This window comes from Ascidiella aspersa, chromosome 1 (genome assembly GCF_963924565.1).
Source record: "Ascidiella aspersa chromosome 1, kaAscAspe10.2, whole genome shotgun sequence".
Classification (NCBI taxonomy): Eukaryota; Metazoa; Chordata; class Ascidiacea; order Phlebobranchia; family Ascidiidae; genus Ascidiella; species Ascidiella aspersa.
The window spans coordinates 674165-696999 of NC_139447.1; the positions used below are offsets into that span (position 1 = coordinate 674165).

The 22835-nt window shown below is 36.0% G+C and overlaps 3 protein-coding genes and 1 non-coding gene across 4 annotated transcripts; all 4 read left to right on the top strand.

Moving 5' to 3' along the window:
• Positions 1–2551: 2551 nt before the first annotated feature.
• LOC146166409 (uncharacterized) lies at positions 2552–3785 on the top strand. Its single transcript, XM_083390345.1, has one exon. It carries the CDS (start codon positions 2772–2774, stop codon positions 3309–3311), a length of 540 nt encoding a protein of 179 aa, XP_083246471.1. The 5' UTR covers positions 2552–2771; the 3' UTR covers positions 3312–3785.
• Positions 3786–6966: 3181 nt separating this feature from the next.
• LOC146166410 (fatty acid-binding protein, liver-type-like) lies at positions 6967–9454 on the top strand. Its single transcript, XM_083392483.1, has 4 exons — positions 6967–7086; positions 7720–7892; positions 8703–8810; positions 9398–9454. Exons 1-4 carry the CDS (start codon positions 7020–7022, stop codon positions 9452–9454), a joined length of 405 nt encoding a protein of 134 aa, XP_083248609.1. The 5' UTR covers positions 6967–7019.
• Positions 9455–12920: 3466 nt separating this feature from the next.
• Positions 12921–15337, top strand: LOC146166411 (fatty acid-binding protein, liver-like). Its single transcript, XM_083392493.1, has 4 exons — positions 12921–12987; positions 13505–13680; positions 14984–15091; positions 15272–15337. The coding sequence occupies exons 1-4, from the start codon at positions 12921–12923 to the stop codon at positions 15335–15337; spliced, it is 417 nt and encodes a 138-aa protein (XP_083248619.1).
• A 2789-nt stretch (positions 15338–18126) lies between these two features.
• On the top strand, positions 18127–18248 carry LOC146166412 (U5 spliceosomal RNA). The gene has a single exon (XR_014501360.1). It is a non-coding gene; the product is annotated as a U5 spliceosomal RNA (small nuclear RNA).
• The last annotated feature ends 4587 nt before the right edge of the window (positions 18249–22835 follow it).

The window sequence follows — 22835 nt, forward strand, 5'->3', positions numbered from 1 at the left end:
CCAGGGAAGAATTACCACTGTAGTGATAAGCGAATTCGCTATAACCACAAGCACAAACAGTGGGACATGTTACATAAGCATTAAGCATTAAATCATAAACTTTGCCCACAAGTCTTGCTAGACCAGCAAGGGAAAGGAAATCAAGCTGAGATATTTCACACTTGACCATCAAGCGAAAAAAAACTTGGCAGGTCGCATACTGACGTCATTATAACATTTATAAAATGGCACAAACAATGTTTTCTTTATTTGGTTTAAAAATTATTAAAACTTTCTATTTAAATTAAAATTATACGTTATCAGGCATATAAAATAGATTCGCATATTACTCGCATTAATGGTCTTATTTAACAGAAAATGCAATTTGTAGAGTTTATGAGTCACACGGTGCAACATTCCATAAGCCCATAACTACTACATTTGGTGAACTCGTCCGATATAGCAGGCGAATTGATTTAGGTGCAAAAAATTAAGATAAAATCTGCTTAGTAAAAACACTTGATTTAACCCAAGTCATTTGCCCGAAAGACTTAAGCCAAGTTAAGTGATTTAAAAACAGTGACTTAAGTCATTGCTACAGGTCATTCAAAGACTTATCAAAGCGGGGTAGTTTAGAGATATCTATAGCACAACAATCAACTTGCTCAAAAAGTTAAATTGAATGACATATCACAGGTTTGTCTAATTTGTGCTGTTAGATTAAAACCGAGGCAGCATATTCATAATGAACTAACAGGAGAAATTTGTGAAATCCTGTTTTACCATTAACCTGCTTTGTCAATTCTATGTGAATAAACATAATGACGCTGCCTTTGCCGGTGAAACATATGATATATATATACATATATATATTAACATCTATAAATAGCGTGTGACCTGACCTGCTAGCTTTGCTAGACTATTCTAAATATGCTACCTCACCTCTGGCTAGTTCTTTTTCTAGCCTCGCCTTGCTTGCAATATAATCCTGACCAAGCCGACTGATTTCGGTAAATCTTTCCCAAGGCATCTTGTTTACTATATATGGGTGCTGTCATCGTTGGCCAGTACGACTCCAGAATAACTTGATCAAACAATACACATTGCGCATATGTTAAGGTCTGTAACGCTTAAACTGCTTGCTTTAAATGCAGCCATACTATGCGCCGTCAGCGTTTTTCGTGCCACCAATCACTTCCGTCAACGCTGGTGCTACTGGGAACTCAAGTTCTTGCAGCTTTAGGCCAATATAGGTCGATGTTACACAGAGCGCAATTGTGACGTAATGGTTACGCATTACTGGATGTAGTAACTTAAGGTACAACTGAAGGTTACTAAGTTTCTTAACTCTGTTAAACCAATAGTCTTTGATCCGCTAGTGATTTAAATCTTTACTGCTTTGTATTTCCACGCTGTATTAATGTTACGGCCTGCAGCGCAAGACTGTAGTAATATAGCCTGAGGGTGTGGCGAACCAACTTAGGTGAAAGAGCAGCATCGAGTGTTGTTTCGTTGTGGTAGTGAAAGCTTTTAAATTAAGGTCACTGAAACTTTAGTTTCTCAAGTCTGGTAAAAGAATAAAACCGCTAGTGATTTAAATCTTTAGCGCTTTAGTTTTCCACGCTGTATTAACGTTACGGTCCGCTGCGCAAGAATGTAGCCAATATGTGGTGAGCCAACTCAGATGATAGGACAAGTAGTTGCAGAATATCACGGCTGATAATAACACACAAGACAAGTTAATTTCATTTAGCTAAGACAAGCTTTAATATAAAGGAGGCGCTGTGCTTGGGAAAATGTAACAGCAACTATGTGTGAGTAGTGCCCGCCCTGGCATTAGTGTTTATCTTGTGTTAAAAAAGCATCTTCAGCTAATTAGCCCAGCCAACAGAACAGAGTATTATCTTAAGTTGGTAGTTTATAGGTTTGTTTGAAATATAAAGACGTACATTGCTGTTCTGAGACTTTTTTAAATCTAATTGATTAACATTTTAAAAAACGTCATAACTTCAGCGGCCTACTGAATACATCTCGAAAACAACAGATTTGTTTCCAAGCACGTGACCACACAAAACCCGTTTTCTCCACATTTTCACGCTCTATTAACGGTACGGTCTGCTGCACATAGACTGCTGGTAAATGCCTCAGGGTGTGGCGAGCCAACTTGCATCGATTTGAGTGGGCTGCATTTGTGGTATATATCAGCATTTATTCCTACTCAGCAATTTTATCAGTTGATTAAATGGGGCACAAGGTGTTATTTTTATATTGTACCAGTCGGTTTAAAACTAGTTTGATGTGAAACTCTCATCAATTGAAAGCGTGGAGATTCGTCCAGCGACCATTTTTGGTTGCATTTGATAGCACAAGTTGAAACGTAGTTTAGTTAATTTTTGTTTTTCAGAAGTAAAATCATGGCAAACTACCAAGTCAATTGTGAAGCAACAGAGCTGTGTAAACAGAGCGATGATGGCTTTTCTGATGATTCCGTTGCCACGGTAACAGATTGGTCATCACAAGAAAATCAACCTGTAAGTGAAAAGTCCGATCGTGAAGGAATGGAAGACTCTAATCAAGGCGACAAACAGCGAAAAGACAAGAGAAAGGATCTAACAACTGTAAAAAGAAAAAAATACCACAAGAAGAACATAGACTTCCTATGTCACGTTTGTGAAAAGTTGTTCAAAAAGCGTCATCTGCTCAACAAACATTTGTCTACGGTTCACTTTAAGAAACACAAATGCAAAGTTTGCGAGAAACTTTTTGGATTAAAACGTGATCTAAACACTCACATGAGAATTCACACTGGTGAAAAACCTTTTAAATGTGCCTATTGCGATAAATGTTTCGGCCAAGCTCACAATTTGAAGACGCACGAACGAATTCACACTGGAGAAAAACCATTCGAGTGCAAAGAATGTGGCAAATGTTTTACAGCTTCAGGAATTCTCAACAGACATAGTAAAATTCACATAAGAGAAAAACCTCACAAATGTAAATTTTGTGGAAATTGTTTTCCAACTTTAGCAATTCTAAACAGTCATAAAATAATTCACTCAGGAAAAATAGTCTACAAATGTAAAGATTGTGAAAAATCTTTTCTTGCATCAGGAGAACTTAAAAGACACGAACGAATTCACACTGGAGAAAAACCTTATACATGTCAAGTTTGCGAAAAATGCTTTAGCCAGGCAGGACATCTTAAATCTCATCAAAGAATTCACACTGGAGAAAAACCTTACAAATGTGAAATTTGTGAAAAATGTTTTTCTCAACCAAGAAGTTTAAAAAAACACAAAGACTCACACTGGAAAAAAACCTTACAAATATGAAGAATGTGGAAAGTGTTTCAGCAGGGAGAGACATCTTACAAGACAAGGAAATGACTCTCCTAAGGGTTATGACCATATGATTGTTTAAAGTAGTTTTTCACTGTTGTTGTTCATTATTAAAGGACAGAAGTTTGGATGTGTTATTGTATAAGCCAATCTGTTTCCTTCCGATATAACCTACCAGCGTTTTTTAAAAGGAATAGTCGTAATTTAATAACTAAAAGTTAGGTGAAATATTTAAATTTTTAATGCCAACTAAGTAACGCTAACCATCAAATCTTTATACGCCGATGTTATACTTATTTATCATTAGGTTGGTAGATACTGATGGAGTGTATATTGTTAATAGCATGTTACTGTATTCGTTTATATTTATTTAAAACATTGATAAACAAGGACATGATGTACTTCCCTGCAACAGTTAAATTATTAGTAAGGCCCAGGGTTAATGTCATATTATAAATCTTTAAGTTGTTTAATTATCTTAAGTCAGATTAATGAAGGTATATTAAAGTATATATCAGATTGTTAAAGCTTCATAAAGGCGGCAAAACAATTATAAAAAAAAACATTTTAACGTTTTAATTAATACTGTTCCGTTACGAAACCAGCACTTATGTCGGTAACCGGAATATACCAATAAATATCGCAATATGGAAACTTCCCGATTCCAGCGTAATTAGGTATTTCCTCTGATAAATAATAAAAAGTGTTGTTTAAAACATAATTATTATTTTTAATTTTAGTCAGCAATGCACAAGGTCTATATTTAATTTCGATTTCGTAAACAAATGTCTTTAAATAAAAACCTAATCTTGAAAAAAAACTATGTTTACATTGACTTTTTACCTCGTCTTTGTATAATGTTATAGTTTAAAAATGCAGAATGAATAAATAAAGTAGTAACGATAAAAAATGACGGATTTGAAAAATAAAAAAATGTTCAAAAATTTACACCAAGCTGTTGCCACCTTGTGGCCAAGATATGGTGGATTATCTCTCGCGTGGTGGCGCAAAAGGGTAGTATATTTGTTGGAAGGCAAATTATTGAACAATGGTGTCATAATACGCCACAAAAATGCCCAAAAAGCAAAATAAATAAAGTTAAATGTCCAACAGCAATTTTTTCAGGTGATTAAGTCAATTTGATCGTTCGGTCACCTCCAGTTGGTAGCTTAGTGTTAAATAATGGATAAAATTCGCACCTAGTATCAAGCGACTTTGCCGATTGTATCGTAACGTTATTTGTAGAATAGACAGAAGTTTAGTTGAGCAGAATGAATAACGCCATACTTTTAAATATAAGTCCTTCTGGTATATTTTTATTCAACCAAAGTTTTGGTAACACACTAATAGAGCTATTTTCGCGTGCTTAATTTTCGCCCATGAAAGAAAAATAAATCAAATACATCATAAGACAGCGAAATGAAAAAAAGCAACTATATTTTTCTTATTCTTTAAATTCGGATATAAACCTGTTCTAACACTGTCAGTCAAAATCGTAAGATCGAAAGAAAAACATAAAAAGTTAAAAACAGTTAAACAACCTATTCAAAAACAGAGATACTTAAGCCAAAATCGACATTATCAGTTCTGCTAATAATCTATTTTACATGATTTCTTATCAATTAATCGAAATTATTCGTTTTAATTGAGTTCAAATATTTTATAAAACTGCAGAATTAGTCTGCAGATGCAATAAATAGTTGAAGACCCATTACGATTTCCCACCCCACGAAAATCTCTGACAAAAGGCAAAAGACCTAACTGATGACGTCATTTCTGATGTAACTGCAGTATTCTGTATTTTCGATAAAGTTGCTTTAGGTCGTTTTTAACCTTTGTGGTTTGACAGAAAGACTAATCAGTCATTTCTACAACTACAAGAATCATTCAACCAGAAAAACATTTCATGAAATACTTAAAGCTAGATGATGAAACGAGCAAATATTTTATTTCCCGTTTCGCGCGATTTAATGTTCAATATTCTCGCATATATATTTGCTGATAATTTACCGGCGACTCAACTAATCAAGCTATCAACCCTGATACACTGGTTTGGTTTGGGGCAAAACTGTCGGAGGTTTCAGTTCGACGGAGTAGAAGGAATACGAAAGTAGTGAATATGAAGTAACAAATGCACAAAGTATTATTCTTCATGGGCGTTGAGTTATCAAATCCATATTTGTTTCCAAGAAAGAATGAGAGAAATTGCAAAATTCACAGCTAGGCATTTTCTTAAATGTGGCTTAAACATTACATGTTTTTTTTATTTTACCTAAATACGCACCGAAAAGCGAGGTAGAAACCACAACAACAAATGAGCAAAAACACAAGGTTAATTCTGAAGCTAGCAAAAGCCCAGACAGTAATTGTTAATCCGAACAATTAGAATCGTGATACGTCACAATAGGGCACGCGAATCGCTGTCGAGTGCTGCGCAAATAAAGCGTGGAACAAAGTGCGAAAGATTGCAGTGAATTGCACGAAACACTCAACCTTTACCCGGGTCTCAGGTGTTTAGTTGAGGGGACGTTTGTAAAGCAGAATAAAACAGCAAGTGGCTTATAAACATGTAAATAGTTTTACCTTGTTGTTTCACAATAATTATAGTAATTTAGGCAAATCGTCGCCCAAGGTCCTTTAGAGGATTTTTAATTAATAATCAAATATAAATTTAGAAAAGTGATTTGGATGGAATAAACATATTTTAGTTGGTTCACACTAGGCGCGTGCAAACGCTAGCGTCGTCCGGTTCACACATAACGCGTTAATTTCCAAATTTTGTGGAAATTTTATAAAATTTGTTCCTAGCCGAAAGCTTTAAAGTTAAGATATTTTAACTTTATGCAAAGAGAAGCGTTTTTTACGCCTTAAATGCCAAGGCTACTGTTGACGCAAAATGCGTCTAGTGTTAACTAACCTGTATAGAATTATCCCTGCCAAACCTGAAAGAGAAAATATAAATAAATTAAATGGAGTCGCAGTTTAAAAAGTTTTGAGTCCAGCTTCAAGTAATAAAAATTATAAAATAATGAAGCAACCGAATCTGATCGGCTAACTGGGGTGTTTATTCCCCCCAGACCCGCTCACAAACCCCTGTAACATCACGATAAGAAGGTGATCGAACGTCGCAAATTAATGTTAAACTTGCAACGTTTGCGATTAAAGCGCGAGAGAAAAGCAATCGATTGTCGCGAGGTGTGGCCGCTGTAGTGTTGGTTCAACTTCAGCTGGGAGCGAGGTTGTAGTAAGACGGTTAAGAACCGCGCACAGACGGGCGTTTAATTAAACCGTTCGGCGTTTAATCTTGTCAGTAAATTCTTTTTTAAGTTTTTAGGTTGTGCTTATATCAGTACTTTGTAATTTTGGTGGCTATAGCTTTGCAACGTATGTTAGTAGTTTACGCAAACTAAAGGCCTCCAAATAATCTGTTTTCTTTAAATTTCTTTCGTTGATTCCTATATGGTAAAATATTTATTGCTTTTCATCGGTTCTTATACTGATGTTAGATCAATTGTAATTATTCTTCATAAGCCATAATAGTTACGTTAGTGAAAGACGACTATATGCAATGCTAAGTCGAAAAATGTTATTAGAACCAAAAAACACGTTTGATTTTTCGAAAATTTATTTCAAATGATTTGATTTCAGAGTTGAATCTAATTAACATCTTCTTTTTAATCACTGACTTGTGTTTTTGTCAAAATGGCTTTCAATGGATGTTGGAAAAGAACAGGATCAGACAACGGTTTGGCTTTGATGAAAGCCGCAGGTAAGGATGGTCTGTGTATCTGTCCTTGAAAACTTCGTGCATTTTAATTGCTTTCATTTCTACTTTGACCTGAGTAAGCAAGGTTGTGCGAAAGCTTGTCGAGAATTCAATACAATATGTCTTTATAAAGTGCACCTCATTACCACGTGCATCTGTGTTTAAGGAGTAAGGGTCATTACATACTTCGCTATAAAAGTTGCGGGTTTAAATATTTTTTTATAAACATCGGTTAATTTAAAAGCACTTTCAAAAAAAGATTTTATTATTTTTTTGGTCTGTTTGTTTAAATTAGATTTTTCCTTAGCTCTAAACATTTGAAACTGTTAAGAACAGCACACGGATTTTCGCAGCCATTTAACTTAATGTTGATCATGGCTTTGTTTTTTCAGTAAATTACGTTTTATTAACCGACAGTTGCCAAGCTTAAAACTAAATTACAAATGCAAACTTCCAGAAAAACAATCCCCTGTCTATTTTACAAAAAACTTTCGTAAAGTTATAGAATTTTTAGCAAAAATAGCTATGAAAGAGTCAAGACAAAAAGCAAGTCCGGCTGAGAGAGCTGGCAATTACTTTATATGAAGACCAATATTCACAATAGACTGTGATTTTCCAACTTTTACACTTTTACAGGAATGCCGGACGAAGTAATAGACGCGTTAAAATCAGTCGAAGTGTCGATGACCATAAAACAAGATGGCGACGATTTCGACGAAGTTTTCAAAACCGGGGACAAAGAAAACCGTACAATCATGACGTTAGGGAAAGAAGGCGAGTTACGTCAGTGGACTGGGGAGATGGTGAAGGTAAGTGTTATTACGTCAACCTTGCGCGTATTTTTCTTTGTTGCGATCAAATATGCTTTGCTGGTCATGACGTAACTGTAGATATTACGTCATATATTACGTCAGTGAGCTGTTAACTAACTGAATACTGTGAAATTAGTAATGCAACGTTTTAAATCATTTATAATAGAATAGAGCTAAGAGCATAAGACAAACTTCACATGTTAGAAATAATGCATGTTGGTCTGCGTGGGCAGCTGTTAACCAATTTGCCGATGCCCGATATAAGTAGTAGCAGTGCAAATTTCTCCAGCGGTTTCCCAAATTTTGGACTTGCAACTTTTTGGTGTTTAAATGAAACACTTGCGGTCTCCTTAAATTACTTAGCGGTCACCCAAACCAAACCTTAAAAAACCCTGAGTAGTAGTATCTGTGCACGTCCGACACTAGGGTGGCATCGGTGCCGATCGGAACTAAAAAGCCATGGTTTCCAATCAAAAGAAACGTTTTCTTCATTGAAATACATTTTTACAAAGTTAATTATCAAAGGATCTTTCCAACTCTCCATATTTGCCTTGCTACGTTCACAAGTTTAGATTTTATTATTTTTAATCCACATGACGATATTAAGTGTAAAGACGTCTTAAATTTTAGGATCGCTATTCTTTTTGTTTGTAAAACGTTTTTTTAGGAAACGTACAGGAGTAATAATTTTAAGTTTATTGGATTTCTGAAACAAACTTAATCCTCTTTATTCGTTAATCACCAAGAAATGTCAACCGTTTTTCCTTCGAATGCTTAAATGCAAACGAACATTCTTTATCGATTTAGTGCGTGGCAAAGGCAGATGGACCCAAGAGGGTCGTGACCCAGTTCGAGTTCAAAGGTCACAAGTATTTATGCACGCGGGAGCTCACTAGCGACACCCAGCTGGTAGATGTGAGTAGGATTTCTATCTTCAATAATGATACAAAAAACACCAGTGGAGGAATTGCTTTTTTCCTAGATTTTAACTAGCAGCTCACTTTTACTAAAAATAAACAAAAATAATTTTTTTACTGAGCCGTGTAATCCACACGGGTATATACTGTAATCTAGCACTCACAATAATATGCCGAGTGCCTTCGAAATTGCAATTAGCGAAATCTGTCGGCCTAACCAGGATTGTCGTCGAAAACAATGTAACTTTTTAACGTGGAATACATTTACATGAGTTCAATACACACAGCCTATGAAAATAGACAAAATTTGGCAAATAGCAAATAGCAAACCAGAAAATGAATGACATTGCTATAATATTTCTATAAAAGAAAATATTTTATGACGTTTTTCTTTCATTAGTTTTATTGTTAATAAAAGCATGGTTTAAGCTACATTTAATTCTGAACTATACACACACTCATTTTTCCCGGCGTTATTGAATAATACTTTATTAGTTTTGCAACTTTGTCACGACGTCATATACTTATGACGTCATTAAGTTAAAACGTTTGCCACTTCCTTATTTTTTTCCATTGTTTCCGCAGACGATTGACCTTGACGGAGGCGCCTCTGTCGGGAAGTTTATTTACACCAAATGTTGATGACATCATCAGGATGACGTCACGCTGTGTGAAATCGCATTAATTTGTTTTACGTTCCGCTTGAGTTGCGATGCACATTGTTACCTAGAAACTGTGATTGTTACCGAATAAAGAAAAATGATCAAATAACACTTTAGACGATTTTTGCAACAAAAAAAAACGAAAAAAATCAATTCGATTACGTCGCAGCAACTGATTCACAAAGTATGACGCAATAAAAGCACCCCCGGGTAAATGACGCTTGCACCCCCGGCAATAAACACTTAAACCTTTAATCAATCTACGAATAATTAACAACACTTGAAATAATCCTCGCACCTTCACACACTCACGACCAAGCACCACGCGGATCCTATTGTTTGCGTCACAAACACCGCGATAACTATCGATTGTTCCTTCGTAGGAGGTTATTGTGACGCAATATTGGTTTAGCGTACAAGGTTTGTGGAAATTTTATAAGGTGTTAAATGAAGGTCGATTAAACAATTAATTTGAACTCAACAAAAGCCTTGAACCCCTCCCTTCGCTAGAGGGCCATATAAAGCATGAGGAGTGACACACAAAAGATTTTCCAACGGTTTTATTTGATTTTCACTTCACAATTACGTAACTGCACAAAACATAAAGGATCACGAGTTACAAATACAACGTGACATAAAACATAAACGAAAATTATTTGCTTAACGTAATTATGTCATACTGCAGCATTAACATTTACCACACTTGAAGAGCAGGGTTATGTAAGACCAGCACTGGAATTAGAACGTTTAAATATTTGTATAAACTATTTCTTCCAGGTATAATATCAACAATCTGCTCTTCCGTTTTTTAGCAGGTGGCGTCGTTGTGACGTCCACGGTGTTACCCTTTTGTTGACTATTTCACAATACAAAAATATAACAATTTTCGAAGACAGGCTGGCGGGCGCTGCACTAAAATTATTTGGATTTTAGCAGCATGCTAAATTGTTAAGGGAAAACAAAGTAGTATTTCTTTACATTTCGCACAAATTATGATTTACCGCGTCCCTCGAAAATAAACCTGTTTAGCTAGAGTGAATTAAAAACACCATGCGAGAATACCATTGTTTTCCAAATAAAATCCCCAAGCCAAGTATAGCTGTCGCTGCTAATGCATTTCAATAGTAATTAAGCAACATTTCATCACTAATTGCAGGTAGGCCTGTGGTGAGTTTCTTGTTCCATTTAATTCGTAAAACCAGATTTTAGTCGGATTTGTTGAAATGTCCGGAAGCATCGCTTTGGAGCCGATGCGCTTTATTGTTGCTGTGGGCAACGCGTTTTACGATCATCTTTGGAAAATGTTTCTAACTCATCAATCGTACAACGAAATGCATTAAAAATATTAAAATAATGAGTATAAAGTGTGCTGGAAACTGTGGTTTGGGCCCAAGGTAGAGGAACATTGAAAACAAGCTCTCCCATTAGTACTATAACTCTACATTTATAAATTCGAAAGTTTTTTTAAAATTCGGAAGATCATTAAAAATTTAAACAAAATGACACAAATTGGCAAAGTATTTTTCGCTTTTTGCCTCACACATCGAACTTGCACAGTTCAATTGTTTTTCGCTTGTTTACAAAACGCTTTCCGCGCTTAACGCCTGGCAATTATTACCAAACAATAGCCGTTTGTTGACAGAGAAACCGCGTCGCGACTTCGTCTTGTGATCTGCGGTCAAACCAAGCTCATGAAATCCTTCCACAAGTTCCTACATCAGTAAAACTTGGAACCAAAAACCAATACTAAAATGTGAGATCGTGACACTTTGCAACATTAGGGCTGATTTATCACCAGCGGAAAAACAAATCAGGCAGCGCTTTTCATTGTCGCGTCGAAGATAATATTTGATGAAGAATAGCAATTAAGAGCACTGAGCAGCTTTGTTATGTTAGCGGATTGTCCTTTAAGAAGTGTTAAAAACCGTAAACCATGACTGGGCAACCATTAGCATTAGAATAGCCTTTGGTGTCGTTTTTTTTTACACAAAACTTACTCGTATTCACAACGCACAATATACCAGGTAGAAACCCAAAGCTAGATTAAACGATTCTTTTGCATTTACACGCAAAACCGTAAAATTACAAAAGTCTCATTATTATTCATTCAACATAGCAATCCACATAGGAACAAAAAAGATCAATTGTCAAAACAGGCAACTTTCAACATAAATCCGATGTCCGGGGAAAACACTTCCAGTAGAAACACGCAAAGGCGTTATTACAGAATGACACAAACACCACCATTACAAGCGTTCGATGTTTGGGAAAACACTGGGATTAGCAATTATTTAAGATTTTAAAAGCAAAAATAAATCATTCTTATATCAATTGATAAATGCCTTAAGTTGTTACAGTTTGACACTTATATAACACCGTTGTTTATTCTTTGAGTCATGAGACATGCTTTTTCCTGATAAGCTTACTTTCATTTTCAAGGGAGCCAGAGTATACAGCCCCTGTTGGTTTTATTTTCACCCCTAATTCAGTCAATAAAGGAACCGACGTAGTACCACCGAAAGCCACGCTGTTTTCAGTGAAAATGTCAATTTTTGTGGACACTTTTATTGCCTTTAAATGGTATTTTATTGTATCTTTTTCTAGTTTCAACATTAATAAATTTGAGGTCTTATAAATACAAAACGTGGCGAATTAAAGGCTCTTGTTAGATCAACCAATTAACCAACTATTTGAAAACAACGTGATTTTTTAACTTATAATCGCTTCCTCCATAGTATCGCTTTAATCGTTTGGATGTAACGTTTAGTTTTTCTACCGTGAAACGCTATTCCACTACGTTTGATATTCAGTGCTTGAACCCTGATTTTACCCCAACTTTAATCGCCACCCCTAACCCGATAAAACAAAGTCCAAAGCGAGTCATGTGCATTGGAAGTTAAACTTTAACTTGTAAATGTTAATTCTCAATAGTTTTCGAGCACTACGTTTCAAAAATATTAGGACAAATGGTTTGACGGCTTTATCGTTCAATTGTAAGGTTGGGTCGGAAAGCAAAGACATCAATATATAATGAGGCAATAGATTGTGAAGCGCACAACTTTCAACAACAATCAGTCAGCTAGGTCTAAAACATTAATATAAATAGGCATTTCGCCATATAAATGAATGGTATAGTCAGTTTATCTATACAAATAAATTGTAAACAATGTTCAGACCTTGCTGACGGATTGTTGTTCGAAGCGGTGCGCTTCTCAAGCTATTATAAACTTTTAGAACTTTTGTCGTCGGCATTATGTGTTTTGTTGGAGGACAAGATTCTGTTGTGGGATCACTTATACTAAGCAAATACTATAAGGCAAATAAATAATTCGGTTGACAATTTACATTATATAAAGTTAATCTCACCACTAATAAAACATCAAAGGCTTGTTTGGTTCTTCGTTTCAGGAACTAAGTATTAACTTAATTCTACAGTCGAGAGCAAAATGGATTTGAGTGGAACTTGGAAGCCTTTTAAACTGGAAGATGCCGACAAAATGATGAGAAAAATAGGTAAAATTGTTTGAATAAATATCAGCGCTTACAACTGATCAATTAACATAGTTAAGTTTAGCGATGTCCATAATATCAGTGCCGATCCGCTACCAACTTAATCTATAAATATTAGACATGGTTATCTGTGATCCTACCACATAAGCTATATTTATTTTAGTGTAGTAATAATGTTATTCGTGATAATAAATGTTATTATTACAATTGAAATAAAATGTTAAATATTGTGCAAGCATGATAAAGCAAGTAATGGCCACAAGCAGCCAACGTATTTACTTTTGTTGAAAGTCGCATTTTTTCTGTAGAAATTTGGTTGCGGCGTTGAGAGATTTTATGCCGAAATAAAGGCAGTATTTATTTAGGTCTGTAGAGCTGTACAATTCGTGCGGTATTAAACACTTTCTATTTTAAATCTTTGAAGTTAAGTAGAAAAACATTTATCCGACGTAATAACTTGAAAATCCCCGATTAGCTCACAAACTCAATACAATGACGTAAACTTCCTTTTAACCAATAGGAATGCCTGAGGAAGAAATATCGGCGGTCATTAACCTTCATTCGGCCTTGGTCATCGAGATGAACGGAAGTGACGAAATGGTGGAGGATTTCGTCATGGCTGGTAAAAGCTCAAAGTCAGTCATCCATATCGGGAAGAAAACGGAAGTGACGCAATGGGACGAGAATATTGTAGAGGTGGGGAATAACCTAAGCTGATACGACTTCTCGGGTAATTTTAAGATGTCGTTATTTGTTTATGACAGGGGTTCTTTTTATACAGCAGACCCCTAAAAAAAAGTTTTGCTTCGCATCAACCAGTGTCGGCAAGAGATTTTTAGAGATGGTGTCATAACTTTACGTCACAATGAACTTCCAAAATCTGCTGTTACCGGTCAAAAACAGTGAAATTGGAATGGAGTCTAAATAAATTTAGTTCGAAAACGTTTTAATTTCAACCAAACCATTTTCTTCGAAAATTTGATTACTTTTTGAATATATTCTAAACTTTAGGCCTTCACGGACCCCCTAAAATCAGTCCATGGACCCCAGTTTAAGAACCCCTAGTTGATGATAAGTTTATAATTCAATTTGGGATTGCATATTGAATATATGCAGGATTTTGAACTTTTATGCCCCGCCCTTGATATACTTTTTATTATCTTTTTTTTAATAGTTCTTTACGAGCAGCATAATTACAACAAACGCATCTTTATTTCGGCACCCGAGTCATGAGTGGTGCAACATTTTGTGTTTACTTGGTTATGTTTTAAAAAGTGTCATGGAATGCTTTGATGGAGGTTTTATAGCGAAAATTTCTAAATTAAGTTTAAATAAATGATAATTGTTTAAAATAAACCCCGAAGATTGCTCCGTGGCGCCCCAGGTGGCAAGTCAGACATCTCACCTGTGTTGAAGAAAGAGTTTATTGCACATTATGTCATCAGGCTGTTCTTGTCATGCACATTGTTGCCCGCTTTGTCCTGTTGGAAAGCTTTTGTTAATGAATCCACGTGATCGCCTTAGTTGACTTTTCGTTCATAAAAGCGTTTGTGTAAATAAAGGGAAAAGTTTTCAGACACCTGGTTTAACGAACATTCTGACGTAACTACTGCCAATATTACGTCACAGTCTTGTGACTGCGGTTTTTTAGTTCTGCTTGATCATCTACAGCGGTGGTGCCCTAACTTTTTTGACTCGCGGCCAACTAAAAATATCTTAAATATTTCGGGCACACTTTTAACAGAAATAGAGTAATTCTACAATCGCCCTTAACACACGGCAAAATGTATCTAAATGTATTTGTAATGAATAGAGCGTATTTAAGTCAAAATTCTTGCGTGTATGCCTATTGGTAATACAAATATACTCTATTTTCTGAAATTACAAAAAGTTTCACGACACACCTAATAATCTCCCAATGCGCACAGTTTGGGAATCACCGACCAACATCTTATTCAATGCAAGGTCGCGCTTTTAAAGTACGTAGTTGTATCTTCAGGCGATTCCCGTTAAGATCGCTGACAACAAATATTCGATCGAGTACGACTACAAAGGTCACCATTACGTGCTCACAAGGGAAATCACCACCGGTGACGTATTACTCGACGTAAGTGTGACGTTTCCTTTGATTTTGCGCAACATGTCAAATGAAACATGGTTTCGTTTCATAAGCGCCCATTACATGATTATGCAATTAAATTTTCAGATGGACTAATACTGTAAAATATGTCTTTATTCAAAATAATTTGCTGTATTTGTTTGTTGATTCGAATCTATTTTTTTGCAGACTATCGCAGTAAGTGAAGGTGGAGAGACAGTTGTCGGGAAGTTCCACTACAAGAAGAACGATTAACCAAATAATAAAATGTGAACTTTCCACTACGAAGTTTTTGTACTTTGAGTTGCTTGGACATAAGCTGTACCTTCAGTCACTTGGATATTGCTCGAGACATTGATATTTTATAGGTCAAAGGTCATACAGCGAATTTAATGCATGTAAAGGAATTTGCTAAGCCAATCCCAATCTCATAGTTCATACAATAGCAGTTATTTATTGCAAAATGCTTTACATCAGGGGTTCCTTAGTTAGGTTCCATTGACCCCTTTGGCGTTTGTGATTGCGTAAAAACCCAATTAAAATCTTTTTGTATTACTTCAAAAAAATAAAACTTTTTTTTCAGTAGGAATGAAATGAAGTTTTTTTCAAACGTAAATTTTTGGCGTTTAACTAAAAATGTTTCATGTCTCAAACAGAACAGGGCCCGCCCCTGACTATTGGAATAAAATAATTCACAACTTTGCAATGGTTAATGGCGCCGATAAATATTTAACGCCCGTCAAAAAGAAGTCGCAAAAAATATCAGTTTCAGGAAATGTTTTTCATGTAAGGGTTTTTGCCGTGATTGTGGCTTTTGTGAGTTTTTGTTGAACACATGTTCTATCTGCTTATCCAGTATCCAAAAAATCCCCGATATGCAAAACTACATTCAAAGATAAAAAAAAATACAACAAACAAAATTGCACTCACTTAAATCTTAAAAACCTTAAAATTCACCCAGAGAAATCAACCGGTTAGTCAAGAAGAAGTGACAAAGACACACAGTGTCACAAAATATAGAAAGGTCGACAATAGGACAACGTGGATGTGTTTTCAACCCCAGGGCTTTCCATGCCACAAAAACGCGACCCAGGATCGATATTTAGTGCGACGTGTGTGCGTGAGGAAGGGCTGGTAGTGACAGGTTGCTCTGTGGGCTTGGTATCGATATTTGGGAGGTTATTGCTTGTAGAAGCGGTGAGAAGCAGGTTTTAATGAGGGCGCCTTAATAAGAATAAGTCCCTGATGGCTAATGAGTCTTGGAATGGATGTTCGTCTGCCAGTTCTGCTTTTCATTATTAACAACTCTCATATTTTGTGAGCAGCCGAGGTCTCGTATCGTTGTGTGTTGCAAATGTTTGTAAAATATCGCTAGCTTAACTAAAACCAAGCAAATTTCAAATTTATAGACAATTTCTAGTTGGAAAACACGGCTATACCCTGTTATTAGTCTTCTGTGTACAACGCTTCACCATCAGGAGCCAAGCTACATTTTAAAGTTCGCTGCGTTTTGTAAAACATTGTTCAATATTTTTGCGATTAAGTTGGTTCACTGAATTCCTGCTTAATATTTGTCTTTAAATTTTATTTTATTTCGCTTAAAAATCCATGTTAGAAAATGAAAACATAGACTTAGATCAGTGGTCGGCAAATTGTGGGCCGCAGAGCCATTTTTAGTGTGCCGCGATTTACTTTTGGATAGTTTAGTGTTATCATGTAGTTGTGGGCCGCGTGATAGTCGTACATTTATTGCACTTTATTTTAAAAGTGTGTATGACATAGAATTTTTAAATTGGCTCAGCTTGGAAAGCCCTACGTGACAAATGTGGTCCTGAGAGCCTATCGAACTATATTTTTTACTAACTTTAACTTATTATAAATGTAAAAATTTTCGCGCTTCGCGCGTATAACCTTTCTTTTGTAGTATGTTTTACATTATCACATAACACTGTTTTGAGCACCAAGGCGCCGTGGAATATTTAACCTTCAAATCGAATATCCTCAATCCGCAACTGTTTCGTAGTGGGCTTTCAGTAGCTCTGAAAATAGTACTTTGGGCCGCGACAAAAAAGTTTGCCGACCACTGGACTAGATAGAGATTAAATTAAGTAAGAAATTAGTAAACCCAAATCCGTTTGTTCAGATGTTATGCGATAAATATATTTCACAAAAAGTCGAGCAGGAAGTACTCAGTTTGTGAGTAAAACTTAACTTAACTGGCAAACTGATCCAAACACACTGATTTTCGGTTTTCTAAGTTTCGTACTTAGTATGACTTTTAACATTTGATGTGCAACCAGAATAGTTTGTTTTCACCTTTCGGATTGAGGCCAATTGTTCTGTTCGAAGGAAATCTAATTATTTAAATGTAGACAAATTAAAATAGTCTTGATTTTCCCTCATAGAGTTTGAATGCGTTTAAAACATTGAATTAATACTATTTGATTAAACAAATCTGCGCCTATTATAATAAACGTTACCTTAGCACGGAAAGAGTTAAAGGTGTAACCGTCACGCTTGAGTAATTTACTCGGTTGACCGGTTTAAGGGCAAGCATCAAGAGCAGTTTTCACTCGACGTGGAAAGTGCATTCTTACTGTGGTTTGCTTCCATTACAAGTGGTAGAAATGTATGTGGCCACCTTCACACGAGGGTTGTATTTTATTGGCTTTTTTCTCTCCCATTGTCGCACGCGAGGTGAACCTTTCTTTTCCGACCGAATTCAGAGACAATATCACAGATTTTTTTAGTGTTAAAAAGCCCCAATAAAAGTGAAAAGAAATGCAAACGGCTTGAAGAAGAGCAGTAAGAGAAGCCGAGTGTTATTTGACCTTGCAATTTGGATATCAGCTTTGATCCAATGAGTCGACATAAAAAAATAACCTTTACATTTGATTTTTTCAGTCAGACGCGATGGTTTCAGCTATTTGCGCAGATTTCGGCGCTTTGTAATTTTTTACTGACAATATTCTCCACAACGGCGCCCCGCAAAAATTGAACTCAGTGAAGTTGTAAAACTAGAGTGCGTCAAAAAGTGGCTGGAGTTATTCCAGGATTATTTGAATACACCGTGTAAATATTTCGCCTTTTACTAAACATTTCCTTGAAGTGGGACATTGCAATGAGTCCTTAACTATTTCTTGCATCTGCAGACATGTTCTGCAGTTTTTTTTTTTAAAGCGGTGGTTTAAACGATAAATACTATTTGAGGGGCGTTTTTGTGTTTTATTGGTTTAAAAAGCAGCGCATAAAACAGGTAACTATGCTCTTGCGTATTCCCTTTTCTGAAATCCTTTCTGGTCAGGAATTATAACAACTTACTGAAAGTAGATATTTCTTGCATTACAACTTACGATTTATTAAACAAACTTATTACTGAAAAACATTAAAAAGGTAAATTTTAATGTAGGTTATGGCTCTTATATTTTTTTGGCTGTGCATGCGTTTTATTTGCGTAAAGAGAACCTAAAAAATGGAAATTATATTTTTGAAGTTTTAGCATTCAGTAACCTGGTTAACGTTTTAAATTGTCAGCATGAGTTTTCAATTAATCAAAATATAACAGTTTTTTATTTTCTAAGTTCAATACGTAACACATCTTAACTTTGAAATTAAAAAACCTCATTCGCAAGCAACCGCAGTACTATGACGTCACAACCATGCATTGGGTTTGCGTGATTCAAATATAGTGAGTGTAGGAAACGCTGTGGTTTAGGCTGGAGCTGTTAGCCTAGACATTCCAGGCATGAAATATGTATAGAGATATAAGGGCGACCCGGTATCGATTTTCTTATTAGCTTCTCGGCAACACAAGGGTCTCCAAGCAAATGTATGTGAGCAAGGTTTGGTGAAACTGGTTTTCGTATAATATATATAAAGAAAAGTTTTGTGTTATAAAGCTTAATTATATGGTGACATTTAAAAGTATTTTTGCACAGTTTTCTTAAAGTAGTTACATCTAAAACCAATGTTGAGTGGTTTAAGGTGAATGGGAATACATTTTTTTTCATAAAGTAGATGGCTGTTTTGACCAGTTTTGTAGATTTTATATCTCAAATATCGGAAAACAATTAGTTAAAAAAATGAATTTTTGGAAAATATTCATTAGAAATGTGCAAAACCGGCAAAAAAAAAAGAATGAAAACGGCTTGTCTGATAGTTGTCCACACAATTGTCCAGCTATGATTGGAATGAGCGCTTTAGCGAGGCGAGAAAAGCTAGAAGCGTGATTCTGATTGATTTTAAAACGGCTCTGTTCGAAACGCTTTGCTCGAGGTTCAATGCAGTTGCTGGGTTCAAATGCGCCTTCTGTACAGCTGGTAGGTTTTACGTTAGGCGGCATTAATGTTAATCAGACCAATATGTTGGTGAGTATTTGTTAATTAACACGTTGCGTCAGTGTAACTGCATCAACTAAGGAAACTAGTTTTAAATAGCAGTCAGCGCAACACCAACTGTGAGTAATATGAGACAAAGTGATCTGGTGTGTGTTATAACACGTAAAACAAGCAAATCTGAAAGCTTACAGAAGGTACTAAACGTTTGTTTGAATAGAATACAAATTCGCTTAAGCGTCATTAGCAGTCCTATTTCGAGGAATAAAAAGTGTGTATCAATGTCACAATGTGTCTTGTGTTAGAGGCCACAGTAAAATGCGTATTTAACAGTTGCTTAACCACAGATTGGTGCTTATATCAGTGTCCGGAAGACTTAAGTCAAGTCGTGTCGCCTCAATAGTAAATATGTTAAGTCAAGTCATTTCTACAAAAGCCTTTATTCAATTCAAGCCAGGTGGCCTGGATATGTCAAGTAATCTGAAAACAGTTATTTAACTACGCAAGTCAAGTCATGAACTCAAGTTATTGCAACACTGGTGTTCATGGAAGAATAGAAGTTTAGTGACGCGAGCTTTCACTTATAGCGCTCAGTGAAATGTCGAGTTAGGAGGCTAAAGGAAATCTTATTACGATTTTTCAGTTCACAGCACATCCAAATCCCGACACAATACTCGGGTATCTCCTAGAACTCATTCCTGTATGTAATTTACGTTTTGTGGATAGTCGGTGCCATTATACACTTGAAATAAGGGCTTCACGCATAAGATTTAACAAAATAAAGTTGGTGCCAATTTTTTTTTTTAATGTGTCAGTCAATTTGACTTTTCATATAAACATTTTAAATGATACCTTTTTTGAAAACAAATGGCCTGAAAAGTGTGTGAAAAACATTATAACTTAAAAAGGTTGAAAGATGAACTTAACTACGGCATAATCTTGCCCTTCTTATTGGCTTCGCACCCATAAACCAGTTTTAGCGTGATGTGTTCGCAAAACAAAAATATGTTTCCAGCAACAATTCTGATTCCACTTAAACTTCAGCGGCTTGTTACGGGTCGGTCTGGCAGGTTTTTGCTCCGCAGTGCGCAACGAATTTTCCGTCTATTTTAAGTTTTTTCGTAAGAAATTAAGCGAGCGTGTTGTTGACGCGACGCGGGGATTTCAAAGTGTGCGCGCCGTAGAAAGGTGAGTTTTTACGAAAATTCCGGCGCATTTTCGGTGGCTTTCCTCACGGTTTGCGCGTTTCGCTTCGAAGGTACTTTACGCGTTTGCTTCACTATTTTCATCGACATTGGTTGTAATTTTTTGCTCTGTAAGATTTCGGCATGTTTTTGCCGCTTGGCTGTCATCAGGAAATACGCCGCAGATTTAATTTCTAGTTTTGTCGCGTTAAAATTGTCGTAAAAATTGATCTACTGAAGCATTTCAATTTCACCGCTGTCTTTTAACGTTAGCACGTTCGAGAATATTAGGGCCGGTTTAAGCTAGCGTTAACGTAAATTGGCCGATACTATAGCATTTAATTGTATTGGGCTAACATGACCTTGTCACTTTAAAAAATATGGGCATTCCTCTGTTTGTATTTCAATAAAAAAACATCAGGTAGCGGATCGGTATCAAATATCCTCCAAAGTATTCGACATCTTTATCCAATTTTCAATAACTTTAAAGTAAAAGCGTTGTTTTACTAAGGCAGCGGTCGGCAAATTGTGGGCCGCAGAGCCATTTTTAGTGGGCCGCGAGTTACTTTTGAATAGCCTTGTATTATCACGCAGTTATGGGCCTCGTGATAGCCGTACATTCATTGAAGTTTATTTTAAAATTTTGTGTGACATAGAATTTTTAAATTGGCCCACGTTATTTGCCAACTTTAACTATATGTAAACAAAACTTTTTTCGCGATTTGCGCGTATATTTTTGTTTTACAATATGTTTTACTTCATAATATAGCAGTCTTTCGGACATCAAGGAGCCGTGTAATCTTTAACCTTAAAATCAAATATCCTAAATCCGCCTATATTTTCGTAGTGGGCCTTCAATATCTCTGAAAAGATTACTTTGGGCCGTCACCAAAAAGTTTGCCGACCACTGGACTACGGTAGGCCTTTACGATGGCATCTTGCGTTGTTTCACTTTTAATGATTTTTCTGGCATTTATATTAGAAGATTGAACATTAGCTGAAACTAATTAAATCGATAATCCATTTTCGCGAGAAAGGATTCAAATTATTTACTTTTAACGCCGCGCTATAAACGTCAGGATTCTATGACGCATAAAATGTATTTTCACTACTGACGTAACATTAGTCAAAAGCCTTGCAATTTTAATATTTGTCCCAATCAATTCCGATTTAGATGAGTGGCGTCATTGCTGAACTAATTGCTGATTGGCTGACAGGTGTGCGACAAGTCACGTGGTTTTAAATGACGCAATTAAGGTTTTGGGCAAGAAAATCATTAAATATTAACGAACCACGTTCTTATCTTGTCACCTGGGTTAAATATGGCTCCGCGCTTTGCGTCGAATTCAATTCATCAATTGGAATTTACGTATTTGCCTATTTTTATCACATTTCCAATTGAAAATATTGATTTCTTTTTGTCCTGTTGCTTTTGTGACGTAGGAAGCTTTACGATGATAAATATAGGTAAGCATTTTTTTAGAATAAATGTCTGCTTGCAAATTTACACCAATTTTGAGTTCGCATTTTTTCGATCTTATGCGTGAAATGATGAATGTACATCAAGCCGTTTATAAATTTAACCGTATGACTATATACAGCATAGATCTTTGTGGCTCGTGACTCGATAATTGTTTGTTCATTTAGCTGTAATTTAATAAAACATCTGCTTGTAAACAGGGCTGCGGAGTCGGACTCGGGACTCGAGTAAGACCTTGCAAAACTACCCGAGTCCGACATGCGCAGTGCCAAATTTTAAAACTGAAACGGCCGCCAAATGGAAATTGGAAAGGCGAAATAGCATATGGTGGAATATTTTCCAACCATGTATTTTGAGTGAATGAATTATACGACACCCCTATAAGTGGATTGCTAAATATCCGCGTTATTTTAGTTACGTAAATTGGTCAAATACAGGCTGTAGAGTCCGGGCCGGACTTGGGACTCGACAAAATCGCATATTTGACCGGAGTCGAACTCGGGTTATTCTTAACCGACTCCGCAGCCCTGCTTGTAAATGCTCCAACCACACGTTGCTATCATAACTTATATTCGGTGGTAGCCAGTTTTAATTGTTGGATGAGTCAGTCATTCACCACCCAAATACCGCTTCAATTGAAATGTTGTGTGATGTTGCGACGGTCAGCCGCGCATTTCAACACAAGCATTGTTCGAAAGTGGGCAAAAGATCCTTGCTTTGCGCATTGATAGAAATAAAGTTTTCAATAAATTAAC